Source organism: Oncorhynchus kisutch, linkage group LG6 (assembly GCF_002021735.2).
Source record: "Oncorhynchus kisutch isolate 150728-3 linkage group LG6, Okis_V2, whole genome shotgun sequence".
Classification (NCBI taxonomy): Eukaryota; Metazoa; Chordata; class Actinopteri; order Salmoniformes; family Salmonidae; genus Oncorhynchus; species Oncorhynchus kisutch.
This window is the reverse complement of record NC_034179.2, coordinates 68,574,485-68,590,323: the sequence shown is the minus strand read 5'-3', so window position 1 is coordinate 68,590,323 and position 15,839 is coordinate 68,574,485. Positions and strand designations below refer to the sequence as shown.

Genomic DNA, 15,839 nt, shown 5'->3' with positions numbered 1-15,839 from the left:
TGCTTGCTTTTCTCCAGTATCCTACAGTATCCTACAGTATGCTACAGTATCCTACAGTATCCTACAGTATGCTACAGTATCCTACAGTATCCTACAGTATCCTACAGTATGCTACAGTATCCTACAGTATCCTACAGTATGCTACAGTATCCTACAGTATCCTACAGTATCCTACAGTATCCTGTATCCTACAGTATCCTACAGTATCCTACAGTATCCTGTATCCTACAGTATCCTACAGTATCCTGTATCCTACAGTATCCTACAGTATCCTACAGTATCCTACAGTATCCTACAGTATGCTACAGTATCCTACAGTATCCTACAGTATGCTACAGTATCCTACAGTATCCTACAGTATCCTACAGTATCCTGTATCCTACAGTATCCTACAGTATCCTACAGTATCCTGTATCCTACAGTATCCTACAGTATCCTGTATCCTACAGTATCCTACAGTATGCTACAGTATCCTACAGTATCCTACAGTATCCTACAGTATCCTGTATCCTACAGTATCCTACAGTATCCTACAGTATCCTGTATCCTACAGTATCCTACAGTATCCTACAGTATCCTACAGTATCCTACAGTATCCTACAGTATCCTACAGTATCTGAAGTAATGTCTGTTTGATTATATGTTTCAGACTATTTTGAAGATGAAGAGAGATGAATATGACTCCCTCCCAAACTGGAAACAAGTCAGCCTGAAAAAAAGCAAAGGACTCTATTGAAAACCTAAACAAACACAAAAAGATCCCATTTTATTTATGTCAACAGATCCCGAGGAGAAAATGTTTTTGTATTTTCTATTTTTAAGAGAATGATATTTTCCGGTCAGGTGATGGCAAATCGTGTACAGTGTTTTCTTAGTAGCTGTTTCTAAGTTGTATCTGTGTGTCTTCTTTAAGTATGGTGCTTTAGGGCCTTATTCGTTCTCAGCCAATCGCTCTCACTTGCATAGAGACAAGACTGCCTATACCGTCAAACAGCAGGACAACCATCCTTATCCCCAACCAATCAACTGGATCCATGTTCTTATTCCTAGAGTTTACATGAGTGTGTGGTTTTCTTACGGACTGTGGATTCCCTCAGAAATGTTAACTAAAAAGAAGAAGAAACAGCATTACACATTTTCCTATGAAACTTTAATTTACCTGTACAAATCAATGAAGGGGGAAAAAAAGAGAAAGGTGAAAAAGGCAGGAGATAAGGAAACATCACTAACGAACGGTGGGTGGGGAGGAGAAAACACAGACAGGAGAGCTTACATACAAAAGCAATCAATTGTAATAAAACGACGGAAACCAGGAAAATAAAGGAGTGGACACTTTTTTTCATGTTTCATCTCAATCAATATCATTCCATCACAGAGCTCTGCTTATCTGATGTAGGCTGCAGTTATACTGGCAGTCTTCTCTTAGGCTGAATTTCAGAGCTTGAATTATTTGACTCCGGGTTCTAAGTAGCAGTGTATTGCTCTAAGTAGCAGTGTATTGCTCTATGTAAGAGTGTATTGCTCTAAGTAGCAGTGTATTGATCTGAGTAGCAGTGTATTGCTCTGAGTAGCAGTGTATTGCTCTGAGTATCAGTGCATTGCTCTAAGTAAGAGTGTATTGCTCTAAGAGTGTATTTCTCTAAATAAGAGTATTGCTCTGAGCAGTAGTGTATTGATCTGAGTAGCAGTGTATTTCTCTAAGTAAGAGTGTATTGCTCTGAGTAGTTGTGTATTGCTCTGAGTAGCAGTGTATTGCTCTGAGTAGCAGTGTATTTCTCTGAGTAGCAGTGCATTGCTCTCAGTAAGAGTGTATTGATCTGAGTAAGAGTGTATTGCTCTGAGTAAGAGTGTATTGCTCTGAGTAAGAGTGTATTGATCTGAGTAAGAGTGTATTGCTCTGAGTAAGAGTGTATTGCTCTAAGTAAGAGTGTATTGCTCTGAGTAGTAGTGTATTGCGCTGAGTAGCTGTGTATTGCTCTGAGTAGTAGTGTATTGCTCTGAGTAGCAGTGTATTGCTCTGAGTAAGAGTGTATTGCTCTGAGTAAGAGTGTATTGCTCTGAGTAAGAGTGTATTGCTCTGAGTAAGAGTGTATTGCTCTGAGTAAGAGTGTATTGCTCTAAGTAAGAGTGTATTGCTCTGAGTAGGTGTGCATGTATTTCCCAGGCCTTTGGTCCTATTGGGTGTCCAAGGGTTTTCCCCCACATGGATTAGTCTGACTAAATGTAAGCTTCCATGTGACTGTGCACTCCTAACGGGGTGGATTATAGCTCACCGCTGGGAGATGGACGACACCCAGGAAGGAATGTCAAGGGGGCAGTCGTCCATGGCAACAACTACACACAAGCCTGTCTCAGTGAGCTCTCCACTTACAAAACAATCTGAGTCTGAGAGTGTAACATAAAATCTATATAAATCCTAATCATAACATACATTATGGTTATACATAACTATATACAAAACCAGAAACATGGTAAAAGTGAAAGGATCAAGAGCAAAATAGCACAAGGATCTGGCAACCCATCCTTTTCTAAAACCAGCTCTTTTCTATTATCTAGCAACCCATCTGTATGTAAATCAGCACAGAACAGTGAGAAAGATCATTGGGAATGTGTGTTTTGGGAATGTGTGTTTTGGGAATGTGTTGAGTTTTTTAAATTGTGTGTTTATCAAGCATTGTGTATGCGTGAGAATGTGCCCGAGATGTGCATTAATGTGTCTATTTGTATGATATATAGAGAAGGAGTGTATGTGCCTGCTTGCCTATGTGAATGTGTGTGTGCATGTGTGTATGTACATGTCTGTGTGTTCTAGATAGCCTGCTCTCTCTGCACATCTATTCCAGGTAGACTCCGTTCTGGTTCAGACGCTAGCGCCGCCTCCCGCAGCACCACCATGTGATCCTCAGCGGCGTGCAGTGATTGGTCGATCCAGTCCATGCTGCCAGACATGTGGCAGGCGTTGCGTGTCACCAGCACCAGGTGACTGACTGACAGGAGGAGGGCGGTGGCCCTGAGGGGACAAAATAGACAAAGGACATTTAGAATTTCTCCATCAGAGACCTCTTAATCATATGAGTTCCATCAGCAGAACTATGGTCTATATTGTCTATTTGCCCAGCTATCTTTGTCCCCTCAAACCATTATAAATGATGTCATCTAACAAAAGCAAACTTCATTAGGTACCTGGCATCAAGAAGTATGGGGTCCAGGGGAGGGTACATTGACCGCACAACGTCATCCACCCTACAGACACACACGGGATGATGGGTGGTGATGAAGGACGAAGCACGGTTAGATCATTTAAGGGTTATGTGATAGCACTGTATAACCTGACAGTTACCTCGGACTGATGCGTTTAGCCACAGTGATGATGTCACTGAGGCTGGCTGGGGCTTTCACCTTAGCGCCTGAGCCCATTGTCATGGCAACCAGCTTTTCAGTCAGGGTGTGGCAGATCTGCCAATGGAGAGAGTGTGTAAATATCATTGAGTTAGATCGTAATGAAAACGATGTATTCGTGCAGGGTGTACAGCACATAGACATTACCTTTAAGATGGAGATACAATGTGAAACCAATCCACTGTTAGAGAAAGAGAGAAAAGCTGTAAATAAGGGTTCATTTTTTTGTATGATCATGTCAGAGATCTATCACTTATTTGAACTTGATGATGTTATGCTCATGTTAAAGTTATTACTCTTGTAACCACGGAAGGCTATATATACGAATAGCTACAACAGCTGGCCTGATTTACTCCTGGCACATGTCAGTGTCACATGGCAGACGTACGAGGCGTCCTCGATCCAGTCCTCGTTCTCCAGGATGGCCTCGATGTGAGGGTTGGTGATGACCACGTCGTCCAGCTCCAGCTCAGACGGCTCACTCTGGGTCTCCATGGCACCGATCAGGTCAACACTGGGTCTGTGGGGAAGGAGAGAAGTCATGATGAAGGGAAGAGAGAGTGAGTGTGTGAGAGAGAAAGGGAGGGAATGTGTACTGAGTAGGTGTGTGAGAGGGAGGGTATGTATTCTGAATAGAAGCGTGTGTGTGTATGAAAGAAAGGGAACACGAGCGAGAGAGTGAGACAGAGAAATATTACTGGCTCTAGAACTTTGCCCCTGTATGTTGGCTTAGTATTAATCCCGTGTATCGTTTTGACCTTAGTGCTGTGAAGTCGCTCTGTTCAATCCATAGACTTATAGCTTCAAACCAGCAGGTCAGTCCATTGGGCCTGGGTAAGAGTGGGATACAGTTGAATCAGCTATATCCAGGACCCCTTACCACCACCTAATGCATTGTAGGGCCTAGGCCACAAACCCCATCACTAGGGCCAAGGGTTTTCCTTGTCTGGACAAACTCAGGGCACTACCCATAACCACCCAAAATGCCACTGTCCCCTCCCCCTCCCAGATGAAGCTTGCTAGGCATACTAGGTATGGCTAGGAGTAAAGCCCTAACCCTGACGGACCCAAGATGCCACTGTCCCCTCCCTCCCCTCCCAGATGAAGCTAGCTAGGCACACTAGGCACGGCTAGGAGTAAGGCCCTAACCCTGATGACCCAAGATGCCACTGTCCCCTCCCTCCCCCTCCCAGATGAAGCTACCTAGGCACACTAGGCACGGCTAGGAGTAAGGCCCTAACCCTGATGACCCAAGATGCCACCGTCCCCTCCCTCCCCCTCCCAGATGTATTGTATGTAGCTAGTAGTTATACTAGGCACTGACTTGGAGTTGAAGTGGTGCAGCAGGTGGTGGGGGTGGCAGTAGCGGTGTCGACACACCACCACCAGGGCAATGAAGGAGGCCAGGAAGATGGTGGCCAGCACCCCAATGGCCACGATCACCACCGTCTCCATGGCGACGACGGGTCCCAGGGTGTCGGCAGTCGGCAACAGGGGGAGAGAAAGGGGTTCTGACCAGGGTTCTGGTTGTCTGGGCTTGGTGGTTATGGCTGGTCGCTCATCTGTGGAGGAGTTGGTCATTAGTGGTTGGTAGTTTGGTAGTTACAGACAGTTGATTTCTACACCTTAAAGACGCTTTAGCTGAGAAGCCATCTGAAAATGACATACTTCAACTTCCATTTCGACCATGTGCAACTACGTAGTTAGATATAGCCTACTTTACAAACCACAGAGAACATGCCCTGTGACTTGGCTACTAAATATGAAACACCTCCAAAACAAACTAAACTCAGATCTTTATCTGAACTCATTGAAAGCTATCAGCGGACATGCCCTTTGTGTTTGCTTCGTTTACTGTAGCAGAGTACATACTGTCCATTAATACAACACAGTTAGTGGATCATAACATCTGAATCTCAACCTAAAATAATATAATCAGACATTATAGGAAGAGATTAACATAATATTGCATGTTTTTTTTTCCCGGTGCAACCACATCCTACAAGAAACCCACATTAAAAATGATGTGAATGCTTTATAATCTATTTCAGATCCAAAACCAAAGCTTTTAATCAGAGTCATGTGAGCTGTTTTACGGTGTACTGTGAGTGTTGTGTTTTTGGTATCGGACGTACTTTATGACTCGCTGTTCAGGATCCAAATTTACACGCAGCAAAATCAAACCATATCCTTTCAAAAGAAACAATATCTGTTGTCTACCCTCTTACCCTTTTGGGGTTCTCGGGTCCTAGTTGTGCGAATCTGGAATGTACTTCTGATGGTCTTACCACAGTGTGTAGTTTTCACACAGGATGTGTCAAACAAAGACTACACAAAATACAGTACCTGTCCTCTGCCTGGTGTAGTCACTCATTAACCTAGCCTTGCCCGACCTGGGAGCCCAATGTGTGCGTGTGAGTCTCACTACTACCATAAGAGGCCATGAGCAGAAAGACTAAATTACTTCTGGTACAACATAATAGCTTTGTAGTGAGTGGGCACTCATACGGTGGAGAGACACCATTGAAACACAGCTTTTTGTGCAGTCACTATGGGCAACGGAATTACCGAATTACAACATTCCCAACCAGCATTTTGATCCAGATGATTATATGAGATTCTGCTTTGGAATGTTGTAATTCTTTAAGCAGATTAATCTGCAGCACACTGGCCGTATCATACAGTTCTTTCGCCGCTCTCTTTCAATCAATCATTTTGGACTCCTTTTCTGTTCAAAGGCCTCTGGTTTCAGAGGGGTGGAGTTTTGATTGGTTTCTCCAGACGTTTCCATTGCAAAAAGATGATTTGATAGACAGATGACTGTTTTATTCTGTAATTTTGGCCAGATCCATTGGACCACTATTTATTAACCCGACCAGCCCTACCAGCCTATAGTGTGTCATTGCGTAACATTGTAGTACTTCAATTTAATACATCCTTCAACCATCTGACCAAAGAATATTCTGTGGTCACCATCTTTTGATTCTTATGTAGTGAGACACAGTAGACTAGAGCCTGGAGACATTTTGTAGGCTTAATGTAAACATCTCTGTGCCCCCTCACGAAGGGCCACATTCTGCTCCAGATTGCAGTTCCCACACCCCCAAATTCACTACAGCAACAATGTTGATGATGGAATAGTGAGAAAGGGGTGTATCCAGTCATTTGAGGAATATCTGCAATGTGAGACCAAGCTCTTTAAAAACAAAGATTTACCTGAATCGAGTTGAATTTCCAACTACAGATCATTCATGGAACAATGTTCTGCAAAAAAAAAAAGCAACAGCGCCTCATCTCATCATCTCCAATCTTTGAAATAATACATGAAATGAATACATAAATAATGATAAATATATTTTTCTATTCACTAGTCAGAGTTACAGTTTCCCAGTTGTGTTGTGGTTAACTTCCTACATATCAGAACTGCATTTGCAATATTTGCATAATTGTTAGGTCAGTGAACCCCAAATAACCCCCCAAATCATTATTGTTCCTCAAGGAACAGTTAAGATTTCATAGAGTAATACAATTAATTCCCCCCAACCTAATATAATTCACTTGCATCATCCTATTCTGAATACGGAAAGTAAACTAAACACACCTATCATAAATGTGTTGGAGAATAATAGACTTACCTATACATTTGGTCAGTTTTCTTGAATTATAGCTTTGAGAAACAAAGCACCTTTTCCTCAAGGCGAGCGGAGATGGCACCGATCTCTCCAAAACGGGAACGCGCACAGGCCATACGTGAACGGCTCAGCACTGAGCAGGCAGCCGGTGAGTGAGTAGTGATGGAAGTTCGCCTAACTTTGCAAGAGTGAACTCAAATTAGCAGTGCCGTGCATGAGCAAATGATTACGGTTACGCGCGCACAAGAATGTATGGTCCGCTTGCTGAAATACTTTGTTTGTAACCGGCTAAGAAATAGGCCTAGTTTATGTATACAGGGTTTATAGACATGCACAAGATTTAACCTGAAAAAAAATACATTTTGTAATAATAAAAAAAAAGTTTATAATCAGAGATATGTGGTTTATATCTGAGACTTTATTATGTGACATCAGCCAGGCTAACCACTTGGAGTCTAATTAAACTATAGAAATGAACTTCGTTGTAACCAGACTCTCATCGAACCCACGGGCCCTTCAGAGGTGATAAATAATTAGGGTTATAGTTTATTGTTAGCCTACCTTTTTGACGTTATTGACCAATATGTCTTCAGTACTAGGCCTCACTTGTAAGACCGATTAATACGCTATATACAGCCTATTAGCATCAGATAGGTATAGTATTATTATCATAACATTCATGTGTTTTGGTCAAATGTTGATAACTCTAGAATGCATCCGTTTTTTGTTTTACAATTAATATAGGCCATTAATAATAATAAAAAATGCAACATTTAACAGATCTTCAAAAACCCGCTAGATGGCGTGCCCGTCCATCAGATCTCGGAAGCCTACATCTTTTGGAGGACTGAAAGGTAAGCTTTTAATAAAAAAAGAACAATCATTAGCTAAATGGAGGGGAGCATGTCAGTAAATATAGTCGCAACATTATGGCTAGGGTTACACACTCCCTGAATCAATTATGAAATCAAATACATGCAAGCCATAGGTTCAATGGTTGAAGACTCCGTCAAACCCTTGCCTTCAGGTATCAAGTAGGGGTGCTGAGGGTGCTGCAGCACCTCCTGAAAATTCTTAATAAAAAAAATATATATATTAATAGTTTTATTTAGTAGTTAACTGGGCCTTTAATAGTCCTCTATTAGTGGACGATATATATCGTCTGCAGCACCAGCGAGGGCAAAAAGATTAGCCCCCACCCCGTTGGAGGAAAAATGTACAGCACTCCCAGGCCCAAATTACTTCCTGCGGCTACACCTAAAGTCCATTGAGACAAGAAAGATAGTGTAATGAACAGTCAGACAGCCCTCTGTAGCTCAGTTGGTAGAGCAGGGATCATCACCGGAACATAATTACAAATCATTTGTAGACTGCAAATTGACCGCAAGAAGCCCAAACAGATATAATATTGGGCTAAAATAGAATTTCAAACCTTGCTTACATTTGTATATGATCACATATATCTCTCTATAATGTGTGGGAATACTTTGAAACAGATGTCCTCAATTAAAACCACTTGGATCTGATTTGCTCCTGTTTTTACAGTCTTTATGTCAAAAAAAAAGATATATACAAATAAAACACTGGCCTGCGGGCTGCCAGTTGGGGAACCCTGTGGTAGAGCATGGTTCTTGCAATGCCAGGATAGTAGGTTCGATTCCCGGGACCACCCTTACGTGAAATGTACAGTATGCATGCATGACTGTTACTTGCATTGGGTAAAACCATCTTGCATATATTTATATATTATAACCCTGCTACGACCCCACTGAAAGGGTCTGGCCCCTTGATCTCACAGAATAGGCACTGAGGATTAGAGACACATAGCTCTTTGTGATCAATCTCTATGGGTTGCTTTTGTTTGTCGTCGCTCTGCTAATGCGGCTGTGCTACTCCTAGCTCGAGTGTGTAATGACAGTATCCTGTGCACCAGATAGCAGTGATGGAGATAATAATAGGCTAGCTACCCTTATGTCTGTTTCCTGCAATAAAGTAAGGTGCTCTTTGCAGAGACTATGGCTGGTTAGAGTGTTTACTCCTCTGTTCCTATCAGAATAATGTGTTATGGTGGAGTGGCAGCTAGTGCAGGAGTGTGCAGACAAGCAAACCCTACAATTCCAGCATATCATATGTAGTTTGAGTTTGAATAACCCTGGCACAAAAGGAAAAATAATCAATGAAAAAACGTTCTGGTACACTAGTTCAAGAGAAGCACCTTGTGTTTTCAGTGGGAATGTAACATAGTTGTGTGTAACAGAAGCAGGGTGATTCCATGCCAGCAGGAGCAGAATATATTTTAGATATCAGATTGTTCTGGCAATTCTCACAAAAAACCTTCATTGGGGGAAATTATGTTTGAAATGCTTTTTACATCTGTATCACAATTTGTTTTGAAAATGATGATGGAAGTGGCCATTTTAGGTATGCATGCCTCCAGTAAGACCCTATGCTCTGTGAACCGTACATGATACAGACAACATCTTGGTGTTATTATACTCCTTATAATATCCTCTATGTCAAAATAAAAAAAGCATTTAAAAAAAATATATATTAATATTTTTCACGTTGAATAAATTCATGTGAACATTTTTATTTCAGAATATAGACATACTCCATATTTTACTGCACACTATAAGGAGTATAATGACACCGAGATGTTGTCTGTGTTCTGTACGGTTCACAGATTATAGGGTCTTCCAGGGGGCATGTTTACTGTAGGTCTAAAAGGGGCCTAAAATGGCCACTTTCATCATGATTTTCTAAACATGGTTTGTGATAAAAATGAAGTTCCTATGTGAGAATTACCAAAACAGTCTCAGATACCCAGAATATTTTCCGCTGGTGTGGAATCGCCCAGCAGAATGATGGCCGGGTGTAGTTGTCACCTGATGGTAGTAGGGAATATAAATGGTTCGCTCCACAATACACACATCCATCTCAGGCCACAGCCCATTACCTCACATTAAGGGCATCTACACTGTACACTCAAACAGTAACATACAGGTTCCTCTCAGCACCCAGAACTCATGTGCTGTTGGCCATTTACTCGATTTCAAAATGAGAGTCATGAGAGACTACATACAGGTGTACCCTCCCTGTACAGTTCCGCTAACCGGAAAGTAAGTTTCCCCTTTATCACCCCATGTTCAGTATTACTCTGAGCAGGCTTTGAGATGGGCCACCTCTCACCTCAGAGTGCGTAGTGTTTATAGAATCCTCAGCCAGAGAGCTGTGCAGCAGTAGTCGTGATTATAGCAGTAGTCAGTCAGCAGCTGCTGTGTGAACATAACAGCAGATCCAATCTCCTGTTAACAGTCAGAGGGGGAGAGAAGGAAAAAGAGAGCGAGAATTGAAAGATCGTTACAACACTGTATATGAACATAATATGTCTTTATTCTTTTCTGAGTGTAATGATTACTGTTCATGTTTTATCTATTTCACTTGCTTTAGCAATGTTTCCCACTCCAATAAAGCCCCTCTTGAATTGAAAGAGAGCCTGGCTCTGACTGTTGTGTAATTGAACTAATTGCTAATGTCAGGCTGAAGGAGAGTGTGACCATAGAGGAAGTTGAGAGTAGTGCAACTTATCTCTTTGTGGTAGTTAACCCTGTTGGAGACTAGAGGATGCAGTAGAAATGGCCAGGTATGGGCTTTTGAGAGATCTCTCTCTCTCTCTCTCTCTCTCTCTCTCTCTCTCTCTCTCTCTCTCTCTCTCTCTCTCTCTCTCTCTCTCTCTCTCTCTCTCTCTCTCTCTCTCTCTCTCTCTCTCTCTCTCTCTCTCTCTCTCTCTCTCTCTCTCTCTCTCTCTCTCTCTCTCTCTCTCTCTCTCTCTCTCTCTCTCTCTCTCTCTCTCTCTCTCTCTCTCTCTCTCTCTCTCTCTCTCTCTCTCTCTCTCTCTCTCTCTCTCTCTCTCTCTCTCTCTCTCTCTCTCTCTCTCTCTCTCTCTCTCTCTCTCTCTCTCTCTCTCTCTCTCTCTCTCTCTCTCTCTCTATGCTGGGCGCTGTTTGGTAGATCGCCTCAGTGTGCTTTGCCTCCATCACACACTATTTAGACATTTTGATATTGATTAGTTACAGTTATTTTGAGTTAGACTTCCTTTAGTTCTTAGAAAAGCAGCCATTGCTGCTAAAGCCTGACAGATAAGCTTTTTTGGGTCCGATACCGATTATTTTGGGGGGCAAAACTTACCGATACCGATATATCTGCTAGTATACTGTTTTACAGCAGGGAAATTAAAGTGTCATATTTCCACACTGAATTTTCCTAAATTGTCCTCCAAAAGATAAATGGTCCAATAATTATGCTTCAAATGTTGTTTTCGTACGTTGTGACAATAATGATACATCATGAGAATGACCTCAAGTGTTCAGAATAACATGAGATTCCCTTTTTCCATCCTATTTATTGAGTAATGGTTATCGGTGCAGATAATATTGGTGAACTGATATATCGGTTGGGCTCTATTTGCTGCTGAGAATATCTCCATTGTCCTTTTCCCGGCATCTGTAGTCCTCGGCGTCTGCCTGCATTGGGACACACAACCTGTGTATGGGTGGGGGAATTGAAGAGGGGGGTAGCTGGTCTGTCAACTGGTATGATGGTGTGGTGGGGAGCTGTGAGACTAATGATATCATCCCATCTGTTGGTTTATTGAACAGCGGTTGGAACCGGTTCAGGGAACAGAACCGAAAACCGGAAAATAACACAATTCTTCAAGAAACAGAAACGGAACCTGGAACTAAAGTGATCCATACTGTTCGAAAACAGAACCGTTATTTTAAAAGCATGGGAACTGGTTAATAATATTCCAGGTATTGTTTTTCTAGTCCTACAACAAAACACCTATGCAAAGCACTCACTCTGTCACTCAGAAACGTATTTCAGTGTCTGCCTGCAAGCTGGGTATCTTAACCTTTCCTGTACATGTTTAGGCTACTTGCCCCTCCCCCCTCCAAAGCATAGGCTGCTGTACTGATGTTACAAGCTTGATTCAGAAGATAGGGAGAGATATTTATTAATTAGCTACAGTTGAAGTCAGAAGTTTACATACACTTAAGTTGGAGTCATTAAAACTTGTTTTTCAACCAACAAATTTCTTGTTAACAAACTATAGTTTTGGCAAGTAGGTTATGACATCTACTTTGTGCATGACACAAGCAATTTTTCCATCAATTGTATACAGACAGATTATTTCACTTATAATTCACTGTATCACAATTCCAGTGGGTCCGAAGTTTACATACACTAAGTTGACTGTGCCTTTAAACAGCTTGGGAAATTCCAGAAAATGATGTAATGGCTTTAGAAGCTTCTGATAGGCTAATTGACATCATTTGAGTCAATTGGAGTTGTACCTGTGGCTGTATTTCAAGGCCTACCTTCAAACTCAGTGCCTCTTTGCTTGACATCATGGGAAAATCAAAAGAAATCAGCCAAGACCTCAGGAAAAAAATTGTAGACCTTCACAAGTCTGGTTCATCCTTGGGAGCAATTTCCAAACACCTGAAGGTACCACGTTCATCTGTACAAACAATAGTGCGGAAGTATAAACACCATGGGACCATGTAGCCATCATGCCGCTCAGGAAGGTGACGCATTCTGTCTCCTAGAGATGAACGTACTTTGGTGTGAAAAGTGCAAATCAATCCAAGAACAACAGCAAAGGACCTTGTGAAGATGCTCTAGGAAACAGGTAAACCAAGTCCTATATCGACATAACCTGAAAGGCCGCTCAGCATGGAAGAAGCCACTGCTCCAAAACTGCCATAAAAAAAGCCAGACTTCAGTTTGCAACTGCACATGGGGACAAATATTGTACTTTTTGGAGAAATGTCCTCTGGTCTGATGAAGCAAAAATATAACTGTTTGGCCATAATGACCATCATTATGTTTGGAGGAAAAAGGGGGAGGCTTGCAAGCCAAAGAACATCCCAACCGTGAAGCGCGGGAGTGGCAGCATCATGTTGTGGGGGTACTTTACTGCAGGAGGGACTGGTGCACTTCACAAAATAGATGACATTATGAGGTAGGAAAATTATGTGGATATATTGACGCAACATCTCAAGACATCAGTCAGGAAGTTAAAGCTTGGTCACAAATGGGTCTTCCAAATGGACAATGACCCACGCATACTTCCAAAGTTGTGGCAAAATGGCTTAAGGACAACAAAGTCAAGGTATTGGAGTGGCCATCACAAAGCCCTGACCTCAATTCTATAGACAATTTGTGTGCAGAACTGAAAAAGCGCATGCAAGCGAGGAGGCCTACAAACCTGACTCAGTTACACCAGCTCTGTCAAGAGGAATGGGCCAAAATTCACCCAACTTATTGTGGGAAGCTTGTGGAAGGCTACCCGAAACATTTGACCAAGTTAAACAATTTAAAGTCAATTCTGCCAAATACTAATTGAGTGTATATAAACTTCTTATCCACTGGGAATGTGATGAAAGAAATCAAATCTGAAATAAATCATTCTCTCTACTATTATTTCACATTCTTAAAATAAAGTGGTGATACTAACTGACCTAAGACAGGGAATGTTTACTAGGATTAAATGTCAGGAATTGTGAAAAACTGAGTTTAAATGTATTTGGCTAAGGTGTATGTAAACTTCTGACTTCAACTGTATATAAGAATGGATTAACTTTTTTAATGACAGTTAAGGATACTATAGGCCTATAAATCACATTGGATTTATTAACTACAAAAAGGTAAGAAGGATTTTTAATTCTGGTGCCACTCTGCACACACAGGCATGTTAGCTAGCTAGCTCAAACGACATTCAAAGTTCCTTCATAGAAGCCGCTCCTTCTCGGTATAATTCTGTGGAACTAATTCATATAATGCATGTCATAAGATGCCCAGCACTTCAAGCCTCCTCCTCAACCCTCTCTCGCTCTCTCCCCACCCGCAGAATTTCAGTCGCATCTTGCGCCATAGGCTACACTTGTCTGTCCATGACGCATGTAAACAACTAACTTGCCTGCTCTAGCCGCACTGATTGGTGGACTAAATGAATGAGCTAAATGTAAAAAACGGTTGATTTCAAAGGTTAAAAAAGTATCAGAAACTAATGATATGAACCAGTACTTTTTGGGGGTTCGATCCGATTCAGAACTTTATTTTGCTGGTCGGAACAGTGGAACGAAACATATATATTGAAAAAAAATTATGTTCAGAACAAAACGACTGGGAAATAATTTAGGTTCCAACCCCTGTTATGTGATTGATGAGGATGCTGAGTTACTATACTGTAGATCCTCCTTATCTAGGGTTGTGATTGAAGTGTTGCTAAATGTGTATGTGCAGAAGAGTGTATCTCATCTGTACATTTTGAAAGTTCTATGGTGTCATCCCTTAACTTCAGAGATGATCTGTTATGTGTTTTAATAATCCAAGCAGTTAAACGAGAGACTGTTGAAGGATTGATCCATCAATACAATATTGGGATCAATACTGATCAATATCATTGCCTCACCTTGGTGGATCAGTGTTATTGGTATCTGTGAAATATGCTGATCTTGTGTGTTCTGCATATTGCCATCAAATTAGGTATTTTTTACAATGATAAAATATGTCCATCCATACCTGTGCCTTGAGAGGGTTCCCGTACTAGAGTAGTTTTGTCTTCCCTGCCTTTTCTATTGGTACTTTCTTGTCTGAGAAAACTGAGAAACCATGACAACGCCATCTGAGCCCCCTGCCCATAACAAGCACCTAATGGTCCATGAGAATGCTGCCCATTGGAATCTGTTGTTCCGTTGACATGGCAATGGACCGGAGAGGGAGTCTTGTCTTGATGTAAGGTACTATGACTATATGGGACTGTGGGTGAAAGGACTTGTGAAGAGCAGGAATGATGAAAGGAAGGAAATCCATATGATGATGATGATGATTACCGAGCTGATGTGAAGAATAAGGCCTTTACTCTCCTCTCGTTGTTACTCTGCTACTCCCAGGGGTCAAGAGCTGGAATCACAGTTAATGAGGTTCTGGATCTTGCTTTATGGAGACGCATCATAATTCAAATATGTGTTTGAGAGACAGAGGAAAAAGAGCGACAGCACATCATTTTTCCTTTGATGATGGTTTGGTCTGTTTATCTCCCTCAAGTTGTGTTTGCATCATTATGTGTCTCTCTGGCCTGTCAAATCTATAGAAAACCCATTTTCTGTGAAACACGACCCTCAAAGTCACTGGACTTTGGTTCTCAGAACTGTGCTTTCTCCGTTCTGCTAGAATTAAAAGAGAAAAAGAGAGAATTTAGTGTGAACTTTCCTAGCTGTTTCCCTCTGGCTTTTTCAATTCCCACAGCTCCTCCTGGCTTACATGGCTCTAGGTTCCATAAGCGGCTGAGTGAGAATTGCAGGGCAATCTTTCCCCGACACTGAGACAGAGCCGATGGGGATGAGTAGAGGACACTGTAGCATCCTTAAAAATTAGACCAATTCAGCATGCTTTTAGTCAGAGAGCTTTTCTTTGTTGTTCTTTGTCTCTCTACTCTGTAAATACAGGACTGTTGAGAATCAGCTTCTTGGCAGAGAGTATTTACAAAATAAAGTACAAAGACATTGTATACTACTCAGTTGAGACTTTATTAAAAAAAACATAGTGTTTAGAAAAGTTTTATGGCACTCCACAATATAACAACAATTGACAATATATCTCTTAGATGAAAAAACAACAACATTGGAGACTACCCGGGAAGAGTCTTGAGGAACTATAAACATCCATGAGACAGTATCATAAGCTTTTGTTGTCACCTGTATTCAAACCTGCACAAGAACCTCAATGGATGTCTAGTCCATT

General features: G+C 41.6%; 2 protein-coding genes across 13 annotated transcripts in view; one reads left to right on the top strand and one right to left on the bottom strand.

Moving 5' to 3' along the window:
• Positions 1-1,337, top strand: part of LOC109893280 (supervillin) — a 37,296-nt gene extending 35,959 nt beyond the window's left edge. For all 10 annotated transcript variants that reach the window (XM_020486431.2, XM_031827266.1, XM_031827260.1 and 7 more), the window contains one exon: positions 650-1,337. In XM_020486431.2, coding sequence (XP_020342020.2) covers positions 650-736 — 87 coding nt within the window. In that variant the 3' untranslated portion in view covers positions 737-1,337. The remainder of the gene's footprint in view (positions 1-649) is intronic.
• LOC109893281 (transmembrane protein 98-like) lies at positions 1,132-7,253 on the bottom strand. 3 transcript variants are annotated; one of them, XM_020486432.2, is made up of 9 exons: positions 7,035-7,221; positions 6,616-6,663; positions 4,724-4,961; positions 4,158-4,229; positions 3,788-3,919; positions 3,547-3,580; positions 3,341-3,456; positions 3,184-3,243; positions 1,132-3,010 (listed from the first exon to the last, which is right to left on the bottom strand). In XM_020486432.2, exons 3-9 carry the CDS (start codon positions 4,852-4,854, stop codon positions 2,809-2,811), a joined length of 747 nt encoding a protein of 248 aa, XP_020342021.1. In that variant the 5' UTR covers positions 4,855-4,961; positions 6,616-6,663; positions 7,035-7,221; the 3' UTR covers positions 1,132-2,808. The 3 variants fall into 3 exon arrangements, with proteins under 3 accessions (XP_020342021.1, XP_020342024.1, XP_020342022.1); XM_020486435.2 differs by lacking the exon at positions 4,158-4,229 and having other exon boundaries at positions 1,209-3,010; positions 7,035-7,253; XM_020486433.2 differs by lacking the exons at positions 6,616-6,663; positions 7,035-7,221 and adding an exon at positions 5,628-5,731 and having other exon boundaries at positions 1,209-3,010.
• Between the last annotated feature and the right edge of the window lie 8,586 nt (positions 7,254-15,839).

What these genes read in the sequence shown, in the direction of transcription:
- LOC109893281 (XM_020486432.2), bottom strand. Translation starts at nt 4,854, where the DNA reads ATGGAGACGGTGGTGATCGTGGCCATTGGGGTGCTGGCCACCATCTTC. An exon ending in ATTGTATCTCCATCTTAAAG is followed by an intron (nt 3,457 to 3,546) that starts GTAATGTCTATG and finishes CTCCATTGGCAG; the next exon opens with ATCTGCCACACCCTGACTGA. An exon ending in GCTAAACGCATCAGTCCGAG is followed by an intron (nt 3,244 to 3,340) that starts GTAACTGTCAGG and finishes GTGTGTCTGTAG; the next exon opens with GGTGGATGACGTTGTGCGGT.